This window comes from Oncorhynchus gorbuscha, linkage group LG14, assembly GCF_021184085.1.
Source record: "Oncorhynchus gorbuscha isolate QuinsamMale2020 ecotype Even-year linkage group LG14, OgorEven_v1.0, whole genome shotgun sequence".
NCBI lineage: Eukaryota > Metazoa > Chordata > Actinopteri > Salmoniformes > Salmonidae > Oncorhynchus > Oncorhynchus gorbuscha.
In genome coordinates this window covers 55,425,396-55,452,019 of record NC_060186.1, presented here as the reverse complement: position 1 = coordinate 55,452,019, position 26,624 = coordinate 55,425,396, and the positions used below count along the sequence as shown (strand labels likewise).

The 26,624-nt window shown below is 40.1% G+C and overlaps 1 protein-coding gene across 3 annotated transcripts in view; it reads left to right on the top strand.

The window, feature by feature from the left end:
- The first annotated feature begins 4,722 nt into the window (after positions 1–4,722).
- LOC123995140 (CD2-associated protein-like) overlaps positions 4,723–26,624 on the top strand; it is a 102,900-nt gene continuing 80,998 nt past the window's right edge. For 2 of the 3 annotated variants that reach the window (XM_046298519.1, XM_046298517.1), the window contains exon 1: positions 4,724–4,972. In XM_046298519.1, coding sequence (XP_046154475.1) covers positions 4,969–4,972 — 4 coding nt within the window. In that variant the 5' untranslated portion in view covers positions 4,724–4,968. Of the gene's footprint in view, positions 4,973–26,624 lie in introns of all 3 variants that reach the window. The other variant, XM_046298520.1, reaches the window with a different exon arrangement.

Below are 26,624 nucleotides of genomic sequence, written 5' to 3'. Positions count from 1 at the left end.
GACTAAACCATCTCGCTTCGTCTCTTCTACCCAAACGCAGTTGACTCGGTTTCCCGGAAGAAATTGCATAGACGGGATTATAGTGGTAGACACTATACAGGTGAACATGTACGTAGGCTAGGCTTTATATCTCCGGTACGTTTAATTGAAAATACACAAGGAAAAAAAACCTAACAGGTTAAAACTGAGGTTAAATTTGGATGTTGATAGAGTTATACATATATTATAGATAATTCAATATCGAAATGTTGATAAATAGTCTATATGTTACAGTTTAGGGCACAGGTGAGGGGATTAACCATGTCCAGTGTGCTTTAGTTGTGCCATCCCCAGGCATATTTAAACTAGGCCAAAGCAAATACAATTTCCCTATGTTTGCCTCCTTATAATGTCAAATTGACAATTAGTCCATTGTGGAACACAGAGAGGAGATGTGAATGACCCTATTTTATCATGAATAAAAAAAGCAAAAATATCCTCTATGGAACGGTGGCTTCACCCATACTTGATATTTTGTAATAGAGGATTTGTGCATGTTTTTGCATGCCATTCAAACAGTGGTGTTGGACTCATATTGGCACAGTCATGTGGATACTGCACATTTTAGGAATGGAAGTTCCCTATTTAATCCCCAACATTGGCCACCATTATTACCATGAGAATGCCATATAAATGTTCTACTAAAAAACAGAAGGAATGGTTCACTTCATGTGTGTCAGTAGACAGAAATGGCTCAGGCCCAGCATCAGTGATGTAGGATATTGAGCTTTGCCCAGACTGTGACTCCAAATAAAGTCAATTGATGGATTAGCACAACACACCATCTGGCATGTATGTGGAGGTGCCACTCTGTTTTCTGCTGTGTGTGTGTGTGTGGGGGGGGGGGGGGGGTCAGTCTAAGTGGGTTAGTGACTCAGCAGAGGGATAGAAAAGGCAGAGATAGCGCCAGATACTGGCTAGTGATTTGCCTGCCTGCCTGGCCAACATTGCTGTGTACTCAAGCTGAGATGTGACTTTCAACATGGATAGCATTCCCTTCGCCTTAAGGGAATCTCTGTTGCTCTCAGATCAGAGTTACTGGATTGCCTTAAATAAAACCATATTTTGGAAGGGGAGAAGTTCTGTGCTCAAATGAAATGTTTTAATCAAGTAGAAAATCATGTTATGGAGACTGCTATGTGCTCAGTATTTGTTGAAATAATAATTTTAGACCCTAAATGGCTAAGCACATGGCCCATGCTCAACACATATATATGCCATTTAGCAGACGCTTTTATCCCAAAGCGACTTACAGTCATGTGTGCATACATTCTACGTATGGGTGGTCCCGGGGATCAAACCCACTACCCTGGCGTTACCCTGGCGTTACAAGCGCCATGCTCTACCAACTGAGCTACAGAAGGACCACATATGGAATCATGTAGTAACCAAAAAAGTGTTAAACAAGTCAAAATATATTTTATATTCTTCAAAGTAGCCACCCTTTGCCTTGATGACAGCTTTGCACACTCGTGGCATTCTCTCAACTAGCTTCATATGGTAGTCACCTAGAATGCATTTCAATTAACAAGTGTGCCTTTTTAAAAGTTTATTTGTGGAATTTCTTTCCTTCTTAATGCGGTTGAGCCAAACCGTTATGTTCTGACAAGGTAGGGGTGGTATACAGAAGTTAGCCCTCTTTGGTAAAAGACCAAGTTCATATTATGGCAAGAACAGCTCAAGTAAGCAAAGGGAAACGACAGTCCATCATGACTTTAAGACATGAAGTTCAGTCAATACCAAAAAGGTTCAAGAACTTTGAAAGTTTCTTCAAGTGCAGTCGCAAAAATCATCAAGCGCTATAATGAAACTGGCTCTCATGAGGACTGCCACATGAGAAGGAAGACTCAGAGTTCTCTCTGCTGCAGAGGATAAGTTCATTAGAGTTAACTGCACTTCAAATTGCAGCCCAAATAAATGCTTCACAGAGTTCAAGTAACAGACAGATCTCAACATCAACTTTTCAGTGGAGACTGCGTGAATCAGGCCTTCATGGTTGAATTGCTGGAAAGAAAACCACTACTAAAGGACACCAATAAGAAGAAGAGACTTGCGTGGGCCAAGAAACACAAGCAAAGGACATTAGACTGGTGGAAATCTGTCCTTTGGTCTGATGAGTCCAAATTTGAGATTTTTGGTTCCAACCGCTGTGTCTTTGTGAGACGCAGAATAGGTGACCGGATGATCTCCACATGTGTAGTTCCCACCGCGAAGCATGGAGGAGGAGGTGTGAGGGTGCTTTGCTGGTGACACTGTTAGTGATTTGTTTAGAATTCAAGGTATACTTAACCAGCAAGGCTACCACAGCATTTTGCAGCGATATACCATCCCATCTGGTTTGCGCTTAGTGGGACTATCATTTGTTTTTCAACAGGACAATGACACAAAACACACCTCCAGGCTGTGTAAGGGCTATTTGACCAAGAAGAGTGACGGAGTGCTGCATAAGATGACCTGGTCTCCACAATCACCCGACCTCAACCCAATTGAGATGGTTTGGGATGAGTTGGACGGCAGAGTGATGGAAAAGCAGCCAACAAATGCTCAGCATATATGGGAACTCCTTTAGACTGTTGGAGAAGCTGGTTGAGAGAATGACAAGAGTGTGCAAAGTTGTCATCAAGGCAAAGGGTGGCAACTTTGAAGAATCTGATTTGTTTAACACTTTTTTGGTTACTACATGATTCCATATGTGTTATTTCATAGTTGTGGTGTCTTCACTATTATTCTACAATGTAGAATATAGTAAAAATAAAGAAAAACCCTTGAATGAGTAGGTGTGTCCAAACTATTAACTGGTAATGTAGGTCTCCTCTGCTTTCAGTTTATGTCTGTTTCTCTGTTAGTTTAATGCTTCTCTAGCCTATGCGTGGTGGGTAGAAACCACTAATGTCCGGTTTTCATGGATACAGTATCTTCAACCTTCAATTACATCTGCTACTTAGGTTAATGTTTCTCTGACCGTGTTCTTCAAGCCAACTGCTGCAATAGGAACACTAAGTTTGACCTCTGCTGGACATCTTGGTCTTCTGAAGTTTTTGACTTTAGCCTATTGTAACTTCTCAGTGCTCAATCACCTATAATAAAACTCTGTGTATTCAGTGTTTATTTAAGTATTTTAGGCTATTGTAATATTTTGTGTGAGATCTTTTTCCAATAGAATTAATATAGACGTGAATTATACATTCTAAAGTCAAGGCAAGGGAGAGTAAGCTACACTGGAGTGACATGTTGTTCCATGGCTCTCTAAAACTAAAATTAATGATTGAATCTTTGCCTTGAAAGCCAGTCATATCTTATTGGCCATCTAGATTGCTGTTATTTTGTAAGTCTACATCTATGTCAGAGTTCATTGACATTCTCTAGTCCAGCCTATAAACCTACATTTTGGATCCAGTTTTATTCACCTTCTGAAATGCTGCACCTGAATCCTGCCTGTACCCTGATGCTTTGCAACCCCCTGACAAGACTGTAGGTTTCACTATTTTACAATTAGATACCATCATTTTCCAATAAGATTTCAGATCTCTCTAAAATATCCTTTATGGAACACTGAATTACTTGTTGTAAATTGATTTTCAACACAAGGTGGCAGCACATTCCACTAAGTGTCAAGGTTCATACTGTAACACAGAGAGGTAATGTAGAAAAGCCAGCAACCAGCAAATACAAATCCATAGTTTTCTGACAGTGGATTAAGTTGCATTAATAATATTACATATTTTGAAGTGATGTTACAGAGCCAGTGCTAATCTTCATTCTGTATTCTGCTCTAAAATAGATCTCTATGCATCATTCTGAGCCGTCCCCGGTGTCCTTCCATGTTTAGCCTTTATGTGGTTAGATTCATTTGCATAGAATTTGTGTTTACGCCGCTTCTTTATAGGATGTTGGAACTCTTGTCAAATTGATCCAATCAAGCAAATTTGTCTTCTGTACTTCATTTTACAGTGCACTTTGCATGTAGTACAGATAGGTCAAACCAGGATGTCTCTGCTAATAGGGGACAGGGGGAGACAGGTGGGAGTCACTGGGCCAATTCTACATCAGAATTTAGGACCAGGGATTTTTTCGGACCAGGAGAAACTTGGGGCCCTAGTCATAACCTGTGGTCAGAAAAAAAGCTTTAATCACAATGCAGTTTAAACTATGCATGTTTCATTACTCCCTGTCAAATTAAAGGTTAAATACCTTTTTAAAAATACCTTGAATCTGCTCCCCGTGATTTATTTTTTTGGCCAGAGTACCAAGCAGTGCCCCCTCTCTCAGTGTCATTCTCAAGTTCAAATATTTATTTCTAAGAAATATAACAATAAACGAGGATTTCTTTGTAGCCTATTTAATACAATGAAAGCATGGAATGACCCTTATAATAATGTCATTCTACCATGACCAACTGGAGAGATAAAAGTAGATCTATTTAATAATAAACATGAACATCAATCATGTTTCTGTCAATTTTGTTGTCTGTCTGATGATGCAAATGTCAAAACTAATGTTCACCAGGAAAGCAATGGTCACTGATGATGCTCAACACGGATTAAAGTGGTGGATAGAGAAAGAAATCTCCTGTCCATCACACTGTTCATGCTGTGTGCTAATGAACGGATGGCATTCCATTAGTTCCTATTTCCTCTCGCGGGACTCACATTTCTAAATATCGCGAATTCTCCTGCTGTTTATACGTGTGGCAGTAGTTTCAGGCAAGTCCAAGAAAGGTGGAGACTTCCCTGCACAATATTCATTTCAAACATAGGTTTGGTAAGCTGCTATTCAAGGCGAATGGCTTAACTTGCATATCGGTAGTGAATTTGCAAAAAGCATCTTGGCTTAGTAAATACACATAGCTAGCTAGCATTCAAGCTGCTAGCTAACGCAAGAAAACGGATAGCAGATTCCAAACATCTGATAGCGATATTGAAGGACATTATGGGTGAGTATTTTAATTTATGTGGTTCTTGTTTATCGTGATGGCTTTCCGATGTTCCCCGCTTCAAATTGCCCGTAGCCAGAAATAGGGATCCATCATCACCAACCGTGCCCGGATTTGGAGTGTGTTCCTTGTGGGATGGATCAATGTACTATCTACGTTTAGCTAGTTAAATTAGCTATTTAACATCAAGCGATAATGTCACCTAGTTAGCTTCCATGCTAACATAAGCTATATTTTGCCGGCAAGTTTGCTCAATTATCTAGCTTTGCTAGCAAGCTAACAAGGCAATTACATGGCCAGGTTTTTGCGTCAGAAGTAATGGTTACTGTATGCCTGATTTTAGATAGTTAACCAGTTAGTAGTAGCACCAGTTAGTAAAAATGTTAATGTTTTTATCGGTCCAGTGGAAAAGCAAATAGCACGCCACCTCTCCACCCCATCGTTGCTACTTATTTGCTAGTTACGCGTTATGGGGTGAAACCTAAATAAGATAAAGAAGCAACGTTTTCCTCCCTCTACTTGTTATTTTTATACAGCATTTCAAGCCAGGTTTGCCCTAGATGATATTACTTGCAAAAGTTATGGTGTCAAACCCGCTTGACACAACTCATTGACAGTCCCAGTTTCACACCCAAAGTCTAAGCAACACAGAAAACCTTCTGATAAGTGTGCGCTTGGGGGAAGGCACCAAACACATCTTCCCCATAATCTTGACATATTGCAAAGTGTGAGTCTCAAACTTGCATGTCATGAAGCCATTTTTAAAAGAGCTGTATTTGGATGTAACATTCCGTGTGAAGTTGTTCACACTGTTATGTTGTAAAAGGTTAACACGTATTTTTAAACATACTGTACACTAGTGCTGAACAAAGTACCCAAATGTCATACTTGAGTAAAAGTATATATACCTTTCATAGAAAATTACTCAAGTGAAAGTCACCCATTAAAATACTACTCGATTAAAAGTCTAAAAGTATTTTGTTCTAAATATACTTAAGTATCAAAAGTAAATATAATTGCTAAAATATACTTAAGTATCAAAAGAGAAAGTATAAATCATTTAAAATTCCTTCTATTAAGTAAAGCAGGCGGCACCATCTTCTTGTTTTTATGTTTGTATAGCCAGGGGCACACTCATTTACAAAAGATGCATTTGTGTTTAGTGAGTCTGCCAGATCAGAGGCAGTAGGGATGATCATGTGTGAATTGGACCATTTTTCTGTCCTGCTAAGCTTTCAAAATGTAACAAGTACTTTTGAGTGTCAGTTAAAATGTATGTAGTAAAAAGTACATTATTTTCTTTCGGAATGTAGTGAAGTAAAAGTAGTCAAAATTATAAATAGTAAAAGTAGTCAAAATTATAAATAGTAAAGTACAGACACCATAAAAAAACTACTTGGTGTCTACGGTTTATCATTGGGTTGTGTGTTTTCTTACCAAGGTTCAGTGTAACTAACTTGCTTTGTAGCAGTTGATATGTTTCAACATGTCAGACAGTTGTGAGCCCCTTACATTTATTGCCTGTGGCATGCTCTCCTTATTTCCATCTCATAGTTTGTATCAGGCTGCCCACTTTAGCCATATCTCTCTCTCACTCACTCACTCACTGACCCCCCCCCCCCCCCCCCAACAAAAGTGTTTCTGATCAGTGGAAATGTATGCAGATATGAGTTTGCTCTATGCTCATATGTCGGCTAGCAGTCAGTCAGTGTTTGTGTACTAGACTCTAGAGGGGTCTGGGTACAGCTGTGTAGAATGCAGGCAGCTTCCTGGCCGTCTGCTGTTTCAATGTGTAGCTTACATAACCCAGTGACATTACCGGAGAGGAGGAAACAGTCAAGGCCACGCTTGCGTGTAAGCTGCACATTGAAACAGCGGCCGGCCAGGAAGTACTTGGGTGAGGGAAACAATATTCTGGAGGTCTTTGATATCCAGCTTTATCTGGCCCAGCCTTGAGAAAATGTCCTCCTTGAGTAACTTTACTCATACACCAGGGCAAGCCCTGTGACAGTATACACTGTCTTTCTCAAAGTATTTGTATTTGTTATGGATCCCCATTAGCTGTGTCAGTTACTTGATGTTGTCATGGCTCTATGTAGTACTGTGTGCCTCCCATAGTCTGTTCTGGACTTGGGGACTGTGAAGAGCTCTTGTGGCATGTCTTGTGGGGTACGCATGGGTGTCCGAGCTGTGTGCCAGTAGTTTAGACAGACAGCTCGGTGCATTCAACATGTCAATACCTCTCCTAAATAAAAGTAGTGATGAAGTCAATCTCTCCTCCACCTTTAGCCAGGAGAGATTGACATGCATATTATTGATTTTAGCTCTCTGTGTACATCCAAGGGCCAGCCGTGCTGCCCTATTCTGAGCCAATTGTCATTTTCCTAAATCCTTTTTTTGTGGCACCTGACCACATGACTGAACAGTAGTCAAGGTGCAACAAAACTAGGGCCTGTAGGACCTGCCTTGTTGATAGTGCTGTTAAGAAGGCAAAGCATCACTTTATTATAGACAGATTTCTCCCCATCTTAGCTAGTACTGCATCAATATGTTTTGACCATGACAGTTTACAATCTAGAGTTACTCCAAGCAGTTTAGTCTTCTCAACTTGCTCAATTTCCACATTATTTATTACATGATTTATTTGAGGTTTAGGGTTTATTGAGTGTTTTGTTCCAAATATAATGCTTTTAGTTTTATAAATATTTAGGGCTAACTTATTCCTTGCCACCCACTCTGAAACTAACTGCAGATCTTTGTTGAGTGTTGCAGTCATTTCAGTCGCTGTTGTAGCTGACGTGTACAGTGTTGAGTCATCCGCCGACGTAGACACTCTGGCTTTACACAAAGTCAGTGGCATGTCATTAGTAAAAATTGATAAAAGCAAGGGGGCCTAAACAGCTATCCTGGGGAATTCCTGATTCTATTTGAGAGGCTTCCATTAAAGAACACCCTCTGTGTTCTGTTAGACAAGTAACTCTTTATCCACATTATAGCAGGGGGTGTAGTAAAGCCATAACACACATGTTTTTCCAGCAGCAGACTATGATCGATAATGTCAAAAGCTGCACTGAAGTCTAACAAGACAGCCCCCACATTCATTTTATCATCAATTTCTCTCAGCCAGTCATCAGCCATTTGTGTAAGTGCTGTGCTTGTTGAGTGTCCTTCCCTATAAGGATGCTGAAATTCTGTTATCAATTTGTTTACTGTGAAATAGCATTGTATCTGGTCAAACAATTTTTTGTTTGTAACAGGCTGATTGGTCGGCTATTTGAGCCAGTAAAGGGGGCTTTACTATTCTTGGGTAGCGGAATTACTTTAGCTTCCCTCCAGGCCGGAGGGCACACGCTCTCTAGTAGGCTTACATTGAAGATGTGGCAATATCATCTGCTATTATCCTGAGTAATTTTCCTTCCAGATTGTCAGATTCTGGTGGCTTGTCATTGTTGATAGACAACAATAATTTTTTCACCTCTTCCACATGGACTACAAATGGAATTCAAAAGTACAATTCTGGGTTAAACAGGTTTGGTGCCAAAGTTTAGGAATGGCTAGATAGGACAGAGATCATTGTCTGGCTCAATATATTTAGACATAAACAACAATCCTATTCACAAAAGCTTTATGATAAGCTAGTGTACATGCTTAATGCACTACTTATAACAGGCAGCTGACATTGACCTTCCGACCCCCATGCTATTGACTAGTTTTATCCCTAATGTGTTTTCATAATGTTAACTATCAAATCAAAGTTTATCGGTCACATACACAGTTTTGCAGATGTTATACCGATTGCAGCAAAATGCACATGTAACTGTCACTTGTCTTTGATTGAGCGCCAGTCTCAGCTGAGACAGCAATAGCTTTTATCCACATTTTCCATTACAATGATTTGGTAAATGGTAGGCTACTACTTTGTGCTTCAAATACGCCCCTCTGTTGAAATTGAAAGCAGAGTCTAATGCAGTCTTCTAGATCTATGCCCTATTCTGCTGTGTGGACCTTTGGCAGACACATCATAAGAGAGGCTTCTAAATCAGGATTACTGGACAGCAGCTCAACATTGGGTTTGGCCCGGGGACAAAAACTCTTGTTATTAGCAATCAATTTAATTGTAAATTGCGTCTCATGGCACAAGCCTAGTCTACAGCCTCCAATGACCCAGCATGCCTGGCTGGCTGTGTCCTGGATGATATTTTTCCCAATATCCCCATTGTCTGATAAACATCTCTTTCTCAAGTAGCACTTTTACAAGCATTTTCACTGGCTAGTTCCCAAGGCATGTGCAGACAGACAAAAAGAGAGAACTGGAGGATATTGAGCAATGGTGGGGGGAAACCAAAAAAGGGAAGGAGAGTTCATCTCCAAGTGCCCTCCATGCCTTGCCTAGCCTCACTTATGAAACTCTGCTGTGGAACGAATTTCTCTGGCTGGAAATACACATGACCAAAAGTATGTGGCCATTAATCATGGGCATTAATATGGTGTTGGTCCCCCCTTTGCTGCTATAACAGCCTCCACTCCTCTGGGAGTTTCTGTGGGGACTTGCTTCCATTCAGCCAAAAGACTATTAGTGAGGTCGGGCACTGATGTTAGGCGATTAAGCCTAGCTCGCAGTCGGTCGTTCAAATTCATCCCAAAGGTGTCCGATGGTTGAGGTCAGGGCTCTGTGCAGGCCAGTCAAGTTTTTCCACACTGATCTTTACAAACAATTTCTGTATGGACCTCATTTGTGCATGGTTGCATTGACATGCTGAAACAGGAAAGGGCCTTTCCCAAACTTTTGCCGAAAAGTTGGAAGCATTCTAGCTATCTAGAATGTCATTGTATGCTGTAGCATCAAGATTTCCCATCACTGGAACTTAGGGCCTTAGTTGTTCCATGAAAAACAGCCCCACACCATTATTCTTCCTCCACCAAATTTACAGTTGGCACTATGCATTGGGGCAGGTAGCGTTCTCCTGGCATCCGCCAAACCTAGATTTGTCCGTCGTACTGCCAGATGGGAATCATGATTCATCACTCCAGAGAACGCGTTTCCACTGCTCCAGAGTCCAATGGCAGCGAGCTTTACACCACTCCAGCCAACGCTTGGCATTGGGCATTGTGATCTTAGGCTTGTGTGCGTGCGGCTGCTCCGCCATTCAAACTAGTCATAAACCGATATGACATTTTTGGCCGATACCGATATCCAATATTTTACTTGCCAAAAAAAACAATAACCAATATTTCAAATTTAGGGGCCTTTTTAAGCATTCTAGTACAGTTAAATAATTAACATACGCACATGGATGCAGCGGTCTAAGGCACTGCAAGAGGTGTCACTACAGTCCCTGGTTTGAATCCAGGCTGTATAACATCCGGCCGTGTTTGGGAGTTCCTTGAGCGGCGCACTATTGGCCCATCGTTGCCCGGGTTTGGCCGGCGTAGGCCGTTATTGTAAATAAGAATTTGTTCTTGACTGACATGCCTAGTTAAATAAAGGTTACACACACCACACTGACCAAAATTTTATTTTGTTGGCATTTACGTATGCCCCCATTACCCGTAATACATAGTCAAAACCTATTTATTTTACTTGCTGTGCTGTTTTGTTGTTAATTTGTTCAGTCGTTTCTTTCTCAACCAGGATTTCTATGGAACATAGTTTGGGTCGTTACGTGTCAAATAACACTTTGACCAATCAGGACCTGAATATGACTGGACGTCACATAATAATTTTACGCGTTCATTCATTTTTTTACGTAGTTATTACTCATTGATTACGCTATCACTCGTATTTCATATGTCACAACGATTCATCGACACGTATGCTATGATGCTGGTAAAGTTGTCTCGCGCACCTACAGTGCTGGTCATTAAAAAAAAGTGAGCTAGCTCATGGATGCAAACAATGTTCTTCCCAAAAACATAGCGAAACGACATCTGTTTCAGTAGCTATAGTTAGCTAACTCACTATATAGAACTAGGTGTCATCATCTAAAATAACCGTAATTTATAAGGCAGTTCTTGTTTGATTAATGGTGGTCGGACCCATCTGTGAAAATAGCCGCAAAGTGAACGTTGCAGTTAGCCTTCAAAATAAAAGTAGGTTATTGACAGTGATGCAAATGAATACAAGTAGTAGAGTTATGCCATAATTGAATAAATCATGCTAAACGAGGTTGGAATGTTGTTATAAAATCAACAAAAGATAATTTTGTTAATTTGACAAAAATCTGAAATCACACTGGATGTGTTATACTTTAGAATTGCGTTGGGGGCATACTTATTTCACTGTACAGCCTTACTTGTGGATCAATGACATGGGGTATCAGTCTACTCAGAGAACATTAGCGTCGTAGCTCTTATTGCGGGACTCTGAAACAACTGTGGATTGAGCCACATTTATTGTCAACCTATGTGTATTGAACGCTATTCCCTAGGAAAAACAATACTGTGTGGATGTTTTTGAGTCTGATAACTCTGAGGAGGACAATGGGGAAAAAATTGCTTGGGTATTGAGTAGACTGATACCCCATTTCATTGATCCCCAATCCTTAGGTAAAGCTGTACAGTGCAATATGAATGTCAATACACACAATAGGATGACTGGGGAGGTGATTTCACACAGTCACAGTCCTGAGATAAGAGCTGCAATGCTAATATTTGTGGAAACTCTTAACAGTTGTGCAGTGTAGACTGATACCCAGTTTCATTGCTTCACATTCCAACCTTGTTTAACATTATCTAGTCTGAATATGGCATGATTCAGTTGAAGTCGGAAATTTACATACTCTTATATTGGAGTCATTAAAATTTGTTTTTCAACCACTCCACAAATTTCTTGTTAACAAACTATAGTTTTAGTAAGTCGGTTAGGACATCTATTTTACGCATGAAACAAGTAATTTTTCCAATAATTGTTTACAGACAGATTATTTCACTTATAATTCACTGTATCACAATTCCAGTGTGTCAGAAGTTTACATTAAGTTGACTGTGCCTTTAAACAGCTTGGAAAATTCCAGAAAATGATGTGATGGCTTTAGAAGCTTCTGATAGGCTAATTTACATAATTTGAGGCAATTGGAGCTGTACCTGTGGATGTATTTCAAGACCTACCTTCAAATTTAGTGCCGCTTTGCTTGACATCATGGGAAAATCAAAAGAAATCAGCCAAGACCTCGGAAGAAAATTGTAGACCTCCACAAGTCTGGTTCAATATTGCAAATCAATCCCAGAACAACAGCAAAGGACCCTGTGAAGATGCTGGAGGAAACAGGTACAAAAGTATCTATATCCACAGTAAAACGAGTCCTATATTGACATAACCTGAAAGGCCGCTCAGCAAGGAAGAAGCCACTGCTCCAAAGCCTCCATAAAAATGCCAGACTACGGTTTGAAACTGCACATGGGGAAAAAGATTGTACTTTTTGGAGAAATGTCCTCTGGTCTGATGAAACAAAAATAGAGCTGTTTGGCCATAATGACCCTCTTTATGTTTGGAGGAAAAAGGGGAAGCTTACAAGCCGAAGAACACCATCCCATCCGGGTTGCTTTGCTGCAGGAGGGACTGGTGCACTTCACAAAATAGATGGCGTCATGAGGAAGGACAATTATGTGGATATATATTGAAGCAACATCTCAAGACCTCAGTCAGGAAGCTAAAGCATGGTCACAAATGGGTCTTCCAAATAGACAATGACCCCAAGCATACATCCAAAGTTGTGGCAAAATGGCTTAGAGACAACAAAGTCAGGGTATTGGAGTGGCCATCACAAAGCCCTGACCTCAATCCTATAGAAAATGTGTGGGTAGAACTGAAAAAGCGTGTGCAAGCATGGAGGCCTACAAACCTGACTCAGTTAAACCAGCCCTGTCAGAAGAAATGGGCCAAACTTCACGCAATTTATTGTGGGAAGCTTGTGGAAGGCTACCAAAAACATTTGACCCAAGTTAAATAATTTAAAGGCAATGTTACCAAATTTTAATTGAGTGTATGTTAACTTCTGACCCACTGGGAATGTGATGAAAGAAATCAAATCTGAAATGAATAATTCTCTATACTATTATTCTGACATTTCACATTCTTAAAATAAAGTAGTGATCCTAACTGACCTAAGACAGGGATTTTGTTTTACCAAGATTAAATGTCAGGAATTGTGAAAAATGTGAGTTTAAATGATTTTGGCTAAGGTGCATGTTGTGTGGTCCTTCTGTAGCTCAGTTGGTAGAGCATGGCGCTTGTAACGCCAGGGTAGTGGGTTCGATTCCCGGGACCACCCATACGTAGAATGTATGCACACATGACTGTAAGTCGCTTTGGATAAAAGCGTCTGCTAAATGGCATTTATTATTATTATTATTATTATTATTATATGTTAACTTCCGACTTCAACAGTATTTAATGTAGGTACATGATGTAATAACGCCATGTAAAATTTTGTCCTGCACGTGCAACACAGCATTCCTAACCTAGCCCACACAATGTCTACTGTGTGGATCGAGCAGCCAACAACTCGCGCCGTCATTTGAAAAACTAAGAAAATTTCAGCGAGACAACTCAAATCCCTTAACGCCAAGAAAATGGACTTCATTGCGCTTGACAGTCAACCATTCTCTGTCTTGGGTGATGTTGGTTTTCGCGACTGGTCGAGCGTACCGGTGCTCGACCAGCACATCGGCGTTAAACTAGACATCGGGGCGATAACTATGTTGTCATTTTTAGCTAATATCAGCCGATTCCGATACGTTCACAGATATTTTGTGCGTCCCTAATTGAAACCCATTTCATGAAGCTCACGACGAACAGTTCTTGTGCTAACGTCCTCTGAAGTGTTGAGTGTTGCAACAGAGTACAGACAATTTTTACGTGCTTCAGCACTCGGCGCAGTCCCGTTATGTCAAATTAAATGTATTCATATAGCCCTTCTTACATCAGCTGATATATCAAAGTGTTGTAAAGAAACCCAGCCTAAAACCCCAAACAGCAAGCAATGCAGGTGTAGTAGCACGGTGGCTAGGAAAATCTCCCTAGAAAGGCCCAAACCTAGGAAGAAACCTAGAGAGGAACCAGGCTATGAGGGGTGGCCAGTCCTCTTCTGACTGTGCCGAGTGGAGATGTTCAAATGTTCATAAATGAATAGCATGGTCAAATAATAATAATCACAGTCGTTGTCGAGGGTGCAGCAAGTCAGCAGGAGTAAATGTCAGTTGGCTTTTCATAGCCGATCATTAAGAGTATCTCTACCGCTCCTGCTGTCTCTAGAGAGTTGAAAACTGCAGGTTTGGGACAGGTAGCACGTCCGGTGAACAGGTCAGGGTTCCATAGCAGCAGCAGAACAGTTGAAACTGGAGCAGCAGCAAGGCCAGGTGGACTGGGGATAGCCAGGAGTCGTCATGCCAGGTAGTCCTGAGGCATGGTCCTAGGGCCCAGGTCCTCAGAGAGAGAATTAGAGACAGCGTACTCCAGATATAACAGACTGACCCTAGCCCCCCGACACAAACTACTGCAGCATAAATACTGGAGGCTGAGACAGGAGGGGTCAGGAGTAGAGGTCGACCGATTATGATTTTTCAACGCCTATACCGATTAATCGGACAACGTTGTTTTTTTGTATTTGTAATAATGACAATTACAACAATACTGAATGAATGCTTATTTTAACTTAATATAATACATCAATAAAATCAATTTAGCCTCAAGTAAATAATGACATGTTCAATTTGGTTTAAATAATGCAAAAACAAAGTGTTGGAGAAGAAAGTAGAAGTGCAATATCTGCTATGTAAGAAAGGTTTCAGTTTCTTGCTCAGAACATGAGAACATATGAAAGCTGGTGGTGCCTTTTAACATGAGTCTTCGATATTCCCAGATAAGAAGTTTTAGGTTGTAGTTATTATAGGAATTATAGGACTATTTCCCTCTATACCATTTGTATTTAATTAACCGTTGACTATTGGATGTTCTTATAGTCACTTTAATATTGCCAGTGTAACCGTATAGCTTCCCTCTCTCTCCTTGCGCCTCCCTGGGCTCGAACCAGCAACACAACGACAATGCTATTAGCGCGCGCTAACTAGCCAGCCATTTCACTTTGATTACACCAGCCTCATCTCGGGAGTTGATAGGCTTGAAGTCATAAACCGCGCAATGCTTGACGCACAATGAAGAGCTCCTGGCAAAACGCACGAGAGTGCTGTTTGAATGAATGTTTACTCGCCTGCTTCTGCCTACCACCGCTCAGTCAAATACTTGTATGCTTGTATGCTCAGCCAGATTATATGCAACGCAGGACACGCTAGATAATATCTAGTAATATCATCAACCATGTGTAGTTAACTAGTGATTATGATTGATTGTTTTTTATAAGATAAGTTTATGCTAGCTAGCAACTTACCTTGGCTTCTACTGCATTTGCGTAAAATGCAGTCTCCTTGTGGAGTGCAATGAGAGAGAGGCAGGTCGTTGTTGCATTGGACTAGTTAACAGTAAAGTTGCAAGATTAAATCCCCCGAGCGTTCTGCCCCCGATCGAGGCAGTTATCCCACCGCCGTCATTGAAAATAGGAATGTGTTCTTAACTGACTTGCCAAGTTAAATAAAGATTAAATAAAGTTAAAAAAAAAAATAATCATCTGCAAATCGGCGCCCTTAAATACCGATTTCCGATTGTTATGAAAACTTGAAATTGGCCCTAATTAATTGGCCATTCCGATGAATCAGTCGACCTCTAGTCAGGAGACACTGTGGCCCCATCCGATGATTATGTGAGCTACTTTGGCCTATCAATTCGCGGCTGAGACGTTTTTGCTCCTAGACATTTCCACTTCACAGTAACAGTACTTACAGTTGACCAGGGAAGCTCTAGCAGGGCAGAAATTTGACGAACTGACTTGTTGGAAAGGTGGCATCCTATGACGGTGCCACGCTGAAATTCACTGAGCTCTTCAGTAAGGCCATTATACTGCCAATGTTTGTCTATGGAGATTGCATTGTGGTATGCTCGATTTTATACACCTGTCAGCAACGGATGTGGCTGAAATAACCAAATCCACAAATTTGATGGTGTCCACATACTTTTGCTGCCTCTACCTTGTGGTGACACACTATGATACTGTGTTTCTTTTGCCAAAGGGCCTGAGTGAGTTACTGAGCCCAGTCTTTTCCCCCTAATCTTCACCTCATTTAGCATATAGCCTTAACTTCCCTATTATGTTAGTTAGAGCTAGGCCTATACTTGGCAATTATGGTGACTCACAAGAATGTGTACACTTACTTGGGGTTATTAATAGTATGTGGAGTTGTTTGGAATGTGATGCTAAGTTTTAAGGCTTTTTCCCCCTTCTACTTCCTGCTTCCAATTGGAGAAACAGACCTGTGTTTATTTGGTGTCCTTGTCAAATCAAATTTGATTTGTCACATACACATGTTTAGCAGATATTAATGCGAGTGTAGTGAAATGCTTGTGCTTCTAGTTCCGTCAGTGCAGTAATATCTAACAAGTAATCAAACAATTCCCCTACAACTACCTAAAACACACAGAGCGCTTCAGGCTTGACTTTCAGAATGTGTGTTGTTTGTTTTATAGGGGGCTCTTGGAATCAACACCCGCTTGTTGCAAATGATTTCAGCCTATGTTTTGTAGACTACATTCACCCCAACTTAAGTCAATCAATGTTTTACATGGCATTTGTTACTATTGTGCTCATAATGTGTGAAAGCAACTGAAGTTTTTTAAAATAAATTTGGTCATTCATGCCTTTCTTACTCAAACTTTAAAATAATATAAGGTACAACCTGGTCTCAGAGCATTTCATATTACTTAATTTAGTATGATATGTTTATGTTATGTATTAATTTGTGGATGTCAATTACCCATTTTGATTGATATGTTACAAATTACAATTCATATTATATGTTATGAATGATCAAAAATTACAATATGTTTCAACATTTTTGAAATGTATAATATGTTACACATTCTAGCTAGCTGGCTAACGTTAGCTAGGCTTGGGGTTAGGTTTAAGGTTAGGGTTAAGTTTAGGACTTAGGTTAAAGGGTTAGGGGAAGCGTTAGGGGTAGGGTTAGCTAACATGCTAAAAAAGTAGCAAGTATTTGAAAAGTTGCTCAAATACTCCATTTGTCCCTGGTGGGATTTGAACTTGCAACCTTTGGTTTGCTAGACGTTCACGTTATACGCTCACCCACCCACACTGACCAACCACCCTACTTTCCAACTGGTGTGCCCATCGGGCAGTTTGTTCACTACGAGGCCAGCACCTGTGGGTCGCTGAAGCTTCCTGTGTGTACCACTGAGTGTGTGCGACGTGTGTATGTTGCCTGCCTTTCTCCTCCCTGAGACGGAGAATAAGGCTGATCACAGAGTGGCAGCCATGGTCCTGTATAATGACACAGTAGTCTAGCTGCAGAGAGATGGCTCTCATTAACTCAACCCAACTTGAAAGCGTTCTCTTCTGTAACGTTCTGTCAGGCTTTCTTCGTTAGAAGACATTGTAACTAGTAGAGCACTGACGATACCACTTCTTTAGGAAAACAGCCATAAGGACTGGAAACAAACATAATTATGTTGTCATCCAGAGTCACATTTATTTTCCAAGCTATAGAATGCAATATTTTACATAAGTAGGTTTGGTCTTCTTCGTGTCTTAATTTTTTCTATGGAAAAAATATTGCGATACTGGTATCGTCCCAGCCCTATTAACTTCTTTCAGATCAGTGGGACGCGTCCCACCTCGACAACATCCAATGAAATTGCAGAGTGCCAAATTCAAGTGAAATTACTATAAATATTTAACTTTCATAAAATCCAAAGTGCAATACATCAAAATAAAGCTTAACTTGTTGTTAATGTCAGATTTCAAAAATGCTTTACGGCGAAAGCAAACCATGTGATTTATCTGAGGACAGCGCCCCGCATACCAACACATGACAATCATATTTCAACCAGCCAGGTGTGACACAAAAGTCATAAATAACAATATAATTCATGCCTTACCTTTAAAGATCTTCTTCTGCTGGCAATCCAAAATGTCCCAGAAACATCACAAATGGTCCTTTTTGTTTGATAAATTCATTCTTTATAATAAATGTCCATTTATTTGGCGCGTTTTGATTCAGAAAATACACCTTTTCCAACTCTCCCAACATGGCTACAAAGTATCTAATGAGTTACCTGTAAACTTAGTCCAAACATTTCAAACAACATTCCTAATCCAACCTTAGGTATCGTAAAGCGTAAATAATCGATCAAATTTAAGACGGGATAAACTGTGTTCAATACCAGATGAAAACAAAGTGAATAGTGTTCCAGGTCGGGTGCACCAAAAGACTTGAGTCCACCTGGAGTGACACATTGGAAGAACAGGACTACTTCTTCATTTCTCAAAAAGAAAAACATCAACCAATTTCTAAAGACTGTTGACATCTAGTGGAATCCATAGGAACTGCAACCAGGTTCCTCATAAATATAGTTTCCCATAGAAAACACAGTGACCACAATTGTTTTTTCCTGGATGGTTTGTCCTCAGGGTTTCGCCTGCCAAATAAATTCTGTTATAATCACGGACATCATTTTAACAGTTTTAGAAACTTTAGAGTGTTTTCTATCTAAATCTACCAAGTATATGCATATCCTATCTTGAGAAACAGGCAGTTTACTTTGGGCACACTTTTCATCCGGATGTGAAAATACTGCACCCTATCCCAATGAAGTTAACTAGCCTGCTGCACAGGGGTTGGAACCAAAGTTATTTTCCAATTGTTTAATTCTGAACATTTCTATTTTTTGTTTTGACCAGCAATATAAAGTTCTCAACCGGTTTCAACCAAAAACAGTTTATAATATTGTTCCTTTTTAAACCTCTGACGTTTAAATGACTTCACCAATCGGTAGAGCAGCTTGCTATGTACATGCATTGGACAGACAAGTGAAGTGTAAGATGCAAGATGTGACTGAAATTTTGTGGGTGAGATTCTGTTCCCTAAACAGAATCTCACACCCCTGCTGCTGCATGACTGACTTTCCATCAGAGAGACAATTACCATACACTGTAGGGTAAAGAAGAGAATAAATAGCCTGACTAACTCTTCAGTGACAGAAATACTTAGAGGGGAAGTTCACCCAAAAACACTTTATAACAATTGCCTGGCTGTTTGTCAGTACTCCCAGACAGGTTTTAGGTCCATTGTTTGAACATTTAGATTTCTGATATAAAAAATATTTAACAAATGATGAATTTCCGAAATGATCTTAAATGCGTTAACTGTATATTTATTGTTACATAAACAATGATTGAATTGCCAAATACATGTGTTTTTAATGTAAAAAATATAATAAACAAAGACTTACTTTATGCTAGCTCAAAAGTCTTCCAGTAGATACTCTTCTTTGTGGTTCTAAGATGGATAATTACAGGAGGTGGGACAAAAGGAGCATTTTACTATTACTTTTCAAGAAAGGAAATCAGAACGAAAGCAAGTAAACAAAGAGATGGTACCTAGCTAGGCTAGCTGTTAGTAATCTCTGAAGTAAAGAAAGGCTGGGTGTGTGTAATATTAGCCAAAAAACTCCAATTTGGACTATCAGGTGTGACATGTCGTTTCCAGTTGATCCTGGGCATTCTGAAGAAAGTTTCCAACTCACCAGGATTGACGAGAGACAAGAAATCGGATCTTCTGTTGCATCGTCAGTCTGATGATCTACCTCCTCCATTATCAGAATTAGCTGGTCCCATTCTCGACAGCCAAAACGTTCACTGTCTGTTGTTAGAGGTATGAATCTCCCGCATCTGTACTACCAGTCACTGTGCGTTCTGGGAAGAGCCTGTGTTTTCTAGACACCGGCTTGCTTCGCTCTCTCTCTAGCGCTTTTCTCTCGGTCCCCTCATGAAAAAGATTGCAGTTAGAGTGCAGTATAGCTGTGGTATGCTGCAAGTATTGTGTACAAAATGTATTTTTTTACTGCAGTAATTTTGCAGTGTAACTACAGCTATTCTGCAATTACTGCATCCAAAATACCACTGTCGACTGCAGTTACTGCAGTTTCAAGAACTGAAGTCTTTTTTTGTAAGGGTCAGCTTGCAAATGGAACAACTCAGCCTCAGTACACTTCGGCTCAAACCGATATGGCCCAAAAGTATCATTCTGAAAATAAGGCAGGTCTCCAATTTCCTCTTCATTCTCGATCTGACATTCTTCACTCTAATAAATTTGACGAGGGCAGCAAATACTGTGAGGGAGTGAGAACAGAAAAGTATTGTTTACATCCTTCAACCATGCCCACCACGCATTAATCTACTTCCTGGATATTAATACGAAAATAACAATCAATACTGAAATAAGTTAGCTTAAAAATTGTGCTGAGAAAGTCATTACAAGGTCTATTGCGGTAATGGAGGTCAGTAGTGTGTTTGGGAGGTATTTATGATGGACTTTGACGTTACATTGGGTTTCTTTGGAAAGGCGGGGTAGAATCGGCTTATTAGGCCTACTGTACCCACATCTAAATACTCAAGCAATGGACAGACAAATGACAAGGCAAGTGTTATAAAGTGCCCAGAAGTGTTTTTGGGTGAACTTCCCGTTTTAAGACTGACTTGTTCAACACTGTTGGTTACATGTTAACAGAATTACAATTTGACTCTGTTTTTTTTTCACTTTAAAATGTATGCTAAACAAAAGCCATTGGTTTCAAAATTTAACAAACCATAACGCTATTCACAAGGACTCTCTTTAACCTTTTGTGACTAGGGGGCAGTACTTTCATTTTTGGAAAAATAACGTTCCCGTAGTAAACGGGATATTTTGTCAGGACAAGATGCTAGAATATGCATATAATTGACAGCTTAGGATAGAAAACACTCTAAAGTTTCCAAAACTGTAAAAATATTATCTGTGAGTATAACAGAACTGGTATTGCAGGCGAAAGCCTGAGAAAAATCCAATCTGGAAGTGACTCATATTTTGAAAGCTCTGCGTTCCAATGCGTCCCTATTGAGCAGTGAATGGGCTATCAACCAGATTACCTTTTCTCCATATTCCCCAAGGTGTCTACAGCATTGTGACGTAGTTTTACGCATTTATGTTGAAGAATACCCGTAAGCGGCTACATTGCGCAAGTGGTCACCTGATGGCTCTCAAAATGATTCTCGCGTAAAATACAGAGGTAGTCATTATTCCAATTGGTCCTACTGAAAAACCAATCGTCCCGGTGGATATATTATCGAATAGATATTTGAAAAACACCTTGAGGATTGATTATAAACAACGTTTGCCATGTTTCTGTCGATATTATGGAGATCATTTTGAATATATTTCGGCGTTTTCATGACTGCAATTTCCGGGCGATTTCTCAGCCAAACGTGAAGAACAAACGGAGCTATTTCGCCTACAAAAATAATATTTTTGGAAAAAAAGAACATTGGCTATCTAACTGGGAGTCTCGTGAGTGAAAACATCCGAAGCTCATCAAAGGTAAACGATTTAATTTGATTGATTTTCTGATTTCCGTGACCAAGTTACCTGCTGCTAGCTGGACAAAATGCTATGCTAGGCTATCGATAAACTTATACAAATGCTTGTCTAGCTTTGGCTGTAAAGCATATTTTGAAAATCTGAGATGACAGGGTGCTTAACAAAAGGCTAAGCTGTGTCTCAATATATTTCACTTGTGATTTTCATGAATAGGAATATTATCTAGGACTATTTATGTCCGTTGCGTTATGCTAATTAGTGTCAGACGATGATTACGCTCCCGGACCCGGGATGGGGAGTCACTAGAGGTTTTTAACAATTTCCACAGAAAAATGTACGAACACGATCTTAGTGGAAGAACTGTGCAGATGCAAACTTTGGTAATGGAATTAAGGTAAAATCTCCCTCTCCTTACAAGAAAAGATAGCAGTTTTAAAACTTCAGTAAAAGTGCAGAAAGTGCAGTCGACTATGGTATTTTGGACACAGTAATTGCAGAATAACTGCAGTGTACTGCAATTGAACAAATTTCCAGAAACTCTGTTAAATATCTGCTCTAAATTATCTGCTCTAAATTATCTGCTCTAAATTAAGATTCAAAGATGTCTGCAGAAAGAATGGGGTGTCAGCTATGACATGGAGTTTGAAAAAAATCTATTTTGGTAAGTGAAGTGGATTTACAACCGGTAACAGAATTACGGTAATGGAATTAGATCATGAGTCCCTGATCTGTACTACACAGAAATGCATAATTATGGATTTGAACGTCATTCTCCTCATGTTTCACAAATGTGCACACTTAGGTTATTTACTACATCTCCCTCCCTCTGTTGCTTTCTATTTTCTCCCTTTTGCACTCTGGTAAAAAAAATGGTGCGTGCCCTATCAAAGTCAACATTTCGGGACTCCAGGTGATCACTGTCTGTGGGGGAAGCGTTTCCTGATCACAACTCGGGTCTGGCAGCTAACACTGGACCCAGGGCGGACCACAGAAAGCACTGCGAGCTTAGTGTTTGCTGGGAACATCTTAAATACCACTGTCAGAGACTCCCGCCACATACACCCTCCCCTCAGACAGGCAGAGAGAGAACGAGTGGTTTGTAGGATGTATGAGATGTTTCAGATAATTTCAGTTGTAACCTGAAATTGAATGTCATGGTCAGTTCACCTGCGTTATCAGAACACTTTTTTTTTTCTGCCTGAGAAATGTTGAATGCTGTGTTAATGTGACCCATGAGTACAGGACAATATACTGTACTCTGCTGTACTATACCCTACATTCCTTTACTGTACTCTACCCTATTGTACTGTACTACTGTATTGGATTCTACTGTACTCTTGTGCTCTACTCACTATTGTCCATTCCAAACTTGTGAAACATACATCTATGGTCGGTGTCAGTAAGAACTGGGAGAGGTGACATTAACTGGAGAGAGAAAGGGGCATAGAGAGAGAAGACGGGGTTGTCCAGACTGTTTTAACTAGAGGTCGACCGATTATGATTTTTCAACGCTGATTCCGATTTTTGGAGGACCCAAAAAAGCCCATACCGATTAATCGGCCAATTTTATGTTTTTTTTTTTTTTTTTTTTTTTTTATATAAATGAAAATATTTTTTATTTTTTTGTATTTATATATAATAATAATGACAATTACAACAATACTGAATAAACACTTATTTTAACTTAATATAATCAAAATCAATTTAGTCTCAAATAAATAATGAAACATGTTTAATTTGGTTTAAACAATGCAAAAACAAAGTGTCGGAGAAAAGTAAAAGTGCATGTAATAGCCATGTAAAAAAATCTAACATTTTAAGTTCCTTGCACAGAACATGAGAACATATGAAAGCTGGTGGTTCCTTTTAATATTCCCAGGTAAGAAGTTTTAGGTTGTAGTTATTATAGGACTATTTCTCTCAATACCATTTGTATTTCATATACCTTTGACGATTGGATGTTATTGCCAGCCTAATCTCCGGAGTTGATAGGCTTGAAGTCATAAACAGCGCAAGGCTTGAAGCACAGCGAAGAGCTCCTGGCAAATGCACGAAAGTGCTGTTTGAATGAATGCTTACGAGCCTACTGCTGCCTACCACCGCTCAGACTGCTCTATCAAATATCAAATCATAGACTTTAATATAACAACACACAGAAATACGAGACTTAATTTCCGGATTTGATCACATTAATGACCTATCAAACAAAACGTTTATTCTTTCGGTGAAATACGTTCCTTATTTTATCTAATGGATGGCATCCCGAAGTCTAAATATTGCTGTTACATTGCACAACCTTCAATGTTACGTCATAATTATGTACAAATCTGGCAAATTAATTACTGTCTTTGTTAGGAAGAAATGGTCTTCACACAGTTTGCAACGAGCCAGGCAGCCCAAACTGCTGCATATTTCCTGACTTTCCTGATTTCTTAACAAGTAGTCAGCCTTCCACGCAGTCTCCTCGTGGAGTGCAATGTAATCGCGCCATAATCGGTGTCCAAAAATGCCGAATACCGATTATGGAAACTTGAAATCGGCCCTAATTAATCGGCCATTCCGATTAATTGGTCGACCTCTAGTTTTAACACTCTTGGTTTGACCACCAGACAACAAAGACCAAAGAAAACAGATATGAGCTAAACATAACAGTATATTTGCAAATGTATTAAAAATATCACATTGCATAAGTATTCAGACCCTTTACTCAGTACTTTGTTGAAGCACCTTTGGCAGCGATTACCACCACGTCTTCTTGGTTATGACGCTACAAGGTTGCCACACCTGTATTTGGGGAGTTTCTCCCATTCTTCTCTGCAGATCCTCTCAAGCTCTGTCAGGTTGAATGGGGAGCGTCGCTGTACCGCTTTTTCCGGGTCTCTCTCGAGATGTTTGATCGAGTTCATGTCCAGGCTCTGGCTGGGCCACTCAAGGACATTCATTGACTTGTCCCGAAGCCACTCCTACGTTCTCTTGGCTCTGCTTAGGGTTGTTGTCCTGTTGGAAGGTGAACCTTCGCCCCAGTCTGAGATCGAGTGCTCTGGAGCAGGTTTTCATCAAGGATCTCTCTGTACTTTGCTCCGTTCATCTTTCCCTCAATCCTGACAAGTCTCTCAGTCCCTGCCGCTGAAAAACATCCCCACAGAATGATGCTGCCACCACCGTGCTTCACCGTAGGGATGGTGCCAGGTTTCCTCCAGATGTGACGCTTGGCATTCAGCCCAAGAGTTCAGTCTTGGTTTCATCAGACCAGAGATTCTTGTTTCTCCATGTATTGTTTGTTGGTTTGGCAATGCCACTGTTAGCAAGAGAAATATGCTGTGAAGGATTATCACCACAGAAAGAGAATTGGAGTGAAATAGACATGCCTGGATGCTCACAAAATCATTTTAGACCCAAGCCACCCCCTGTACCTGGACTTTGAACTAATCACCTCTTGAGGGCAGGTATAGGGCATTTGTGCCAGGTGTGATATCCCACCTAAATAACTTTGGCTAATGTTCTTATCAACCCAGTAAGGTCAACAGGCTAATCTGATTGGTGGAGATGTTTGTCCTTCTGGAATGTTCTCCCATCTCCACAGAGGAGCTATGTCAGTGACTAGCGGGTTCTTGGGCACCTCCCTGACCAAGGCCCTTCTCCACCTATTTCTCAGTTTTGGCGGGGGGGGGGGCAGCTCTAGAAAGAGTCTTGGTGGTTCCAAACTTCTTCCATTTATGAATGATGGAGGCCACTGTGTTCTTGGACTTTCAATGCTGCAGAAATACAGATTTTATTGGTTCGCTTCACCAGATCTGTGCCTCGACACAATCCTGTTACGGAGCTCTACGGACAATTTGTTCGATCTCATGGCTTGGTTTTTGCTCTGACAACTATGGGACCTTATATAGACAGGTGTGTGCCATTGCAAATCTTCTCTGATCAATTGAATTTACCACAGCTCAATTTCGAGTCTCATAGCAAGGGTCTGAATGCATAAGTAAATAACGTATTTGTTTTTTATTTGAATGAATTTGCAAAAATCTCAACCTGTTTTTGCTTTGTTATTATGGGGTATTGTGGGTAGATTGAGGAAGAAAAACAATGTAATCAAATTTAGAATAAGTTTATAAAATGTGGAAAAAGTCAAGGGGTCTGAATACTTTCCGAATACACTATGTATAACAAGTAGTACATTTCATTTCTACAATTTTTGTTTAGTTACGGTAATTTCTACTAATGCATTCAATACGTTGTTAATCCAGTCTTTTACCATTCTCATTGTCGGAGTGGAGACGTTTGCAGCGCGCACAACCTATGCTACACTTGTGAGAAACAAGTTTTAGATTATTTCATTACGTTTATGGGTTTTGTCAATATAGTCATTGTCTTTTGTTTGGAGCGCTCCAGTCAATATTGAGTAAGAAAGTGCACCTGATTACCTGAAGTAGGCCTATAGGCTACCTGGCCTGCGTGCAAATGTAGGCATATAAATATGCCCATTTGGGGAGATGATTCATTGGCTTAACAAATCACCACTACGCTGTGATGCTTCTCAAAGTAATGTTTCTTCACCTCAAACAGCCAGCAAAGTCTGTTTTTACATCCATTGAGAGTGACAATAGTTCCTCAATGTATTTTAAAAATCTTTCCACCTCCTTTTGATAACCACTCGGCGTGAAGGGGAAAAATGTAATGCTCCGATCCACTGGAAATGTCATAAAATAGGCCTACCTGATTACTTTTTATCCCATGCGCAGCTATTTGTAGGTACACTATATTTACAAAAGTATGTGGACACCCCTTTAAATGAGTGGATTTGTCTATTTTAACCACATCCGTTGCTGACAGGTGTGTAAAATTGAGGACACTGCCATGCAATCTCCATAGACAAACATTGACAGTAGAATTACCTTACTGAAGAGCTCAGTGACTTTCAACGTGTCACTTCGTCAAATTTCTAATCTGGATTTGGCAGATGCCAGGAGGACGCTACCTGCCCGACTGCACAGTGTCAACTGTAAAGTTTGGCGGAGGAGGAATAATGGTCTGGGGCTGTTTTTCATGGTTCGGACTAGGCCACCTAACGCTACAGCATACAATTGCATTCTATATAATTCTGTGCTTCCAACTTTGTGGCAATGGTTTGGGGAAGGCCATTTCCTGTTTCAGCATGACAATGCCCCTGTGCATA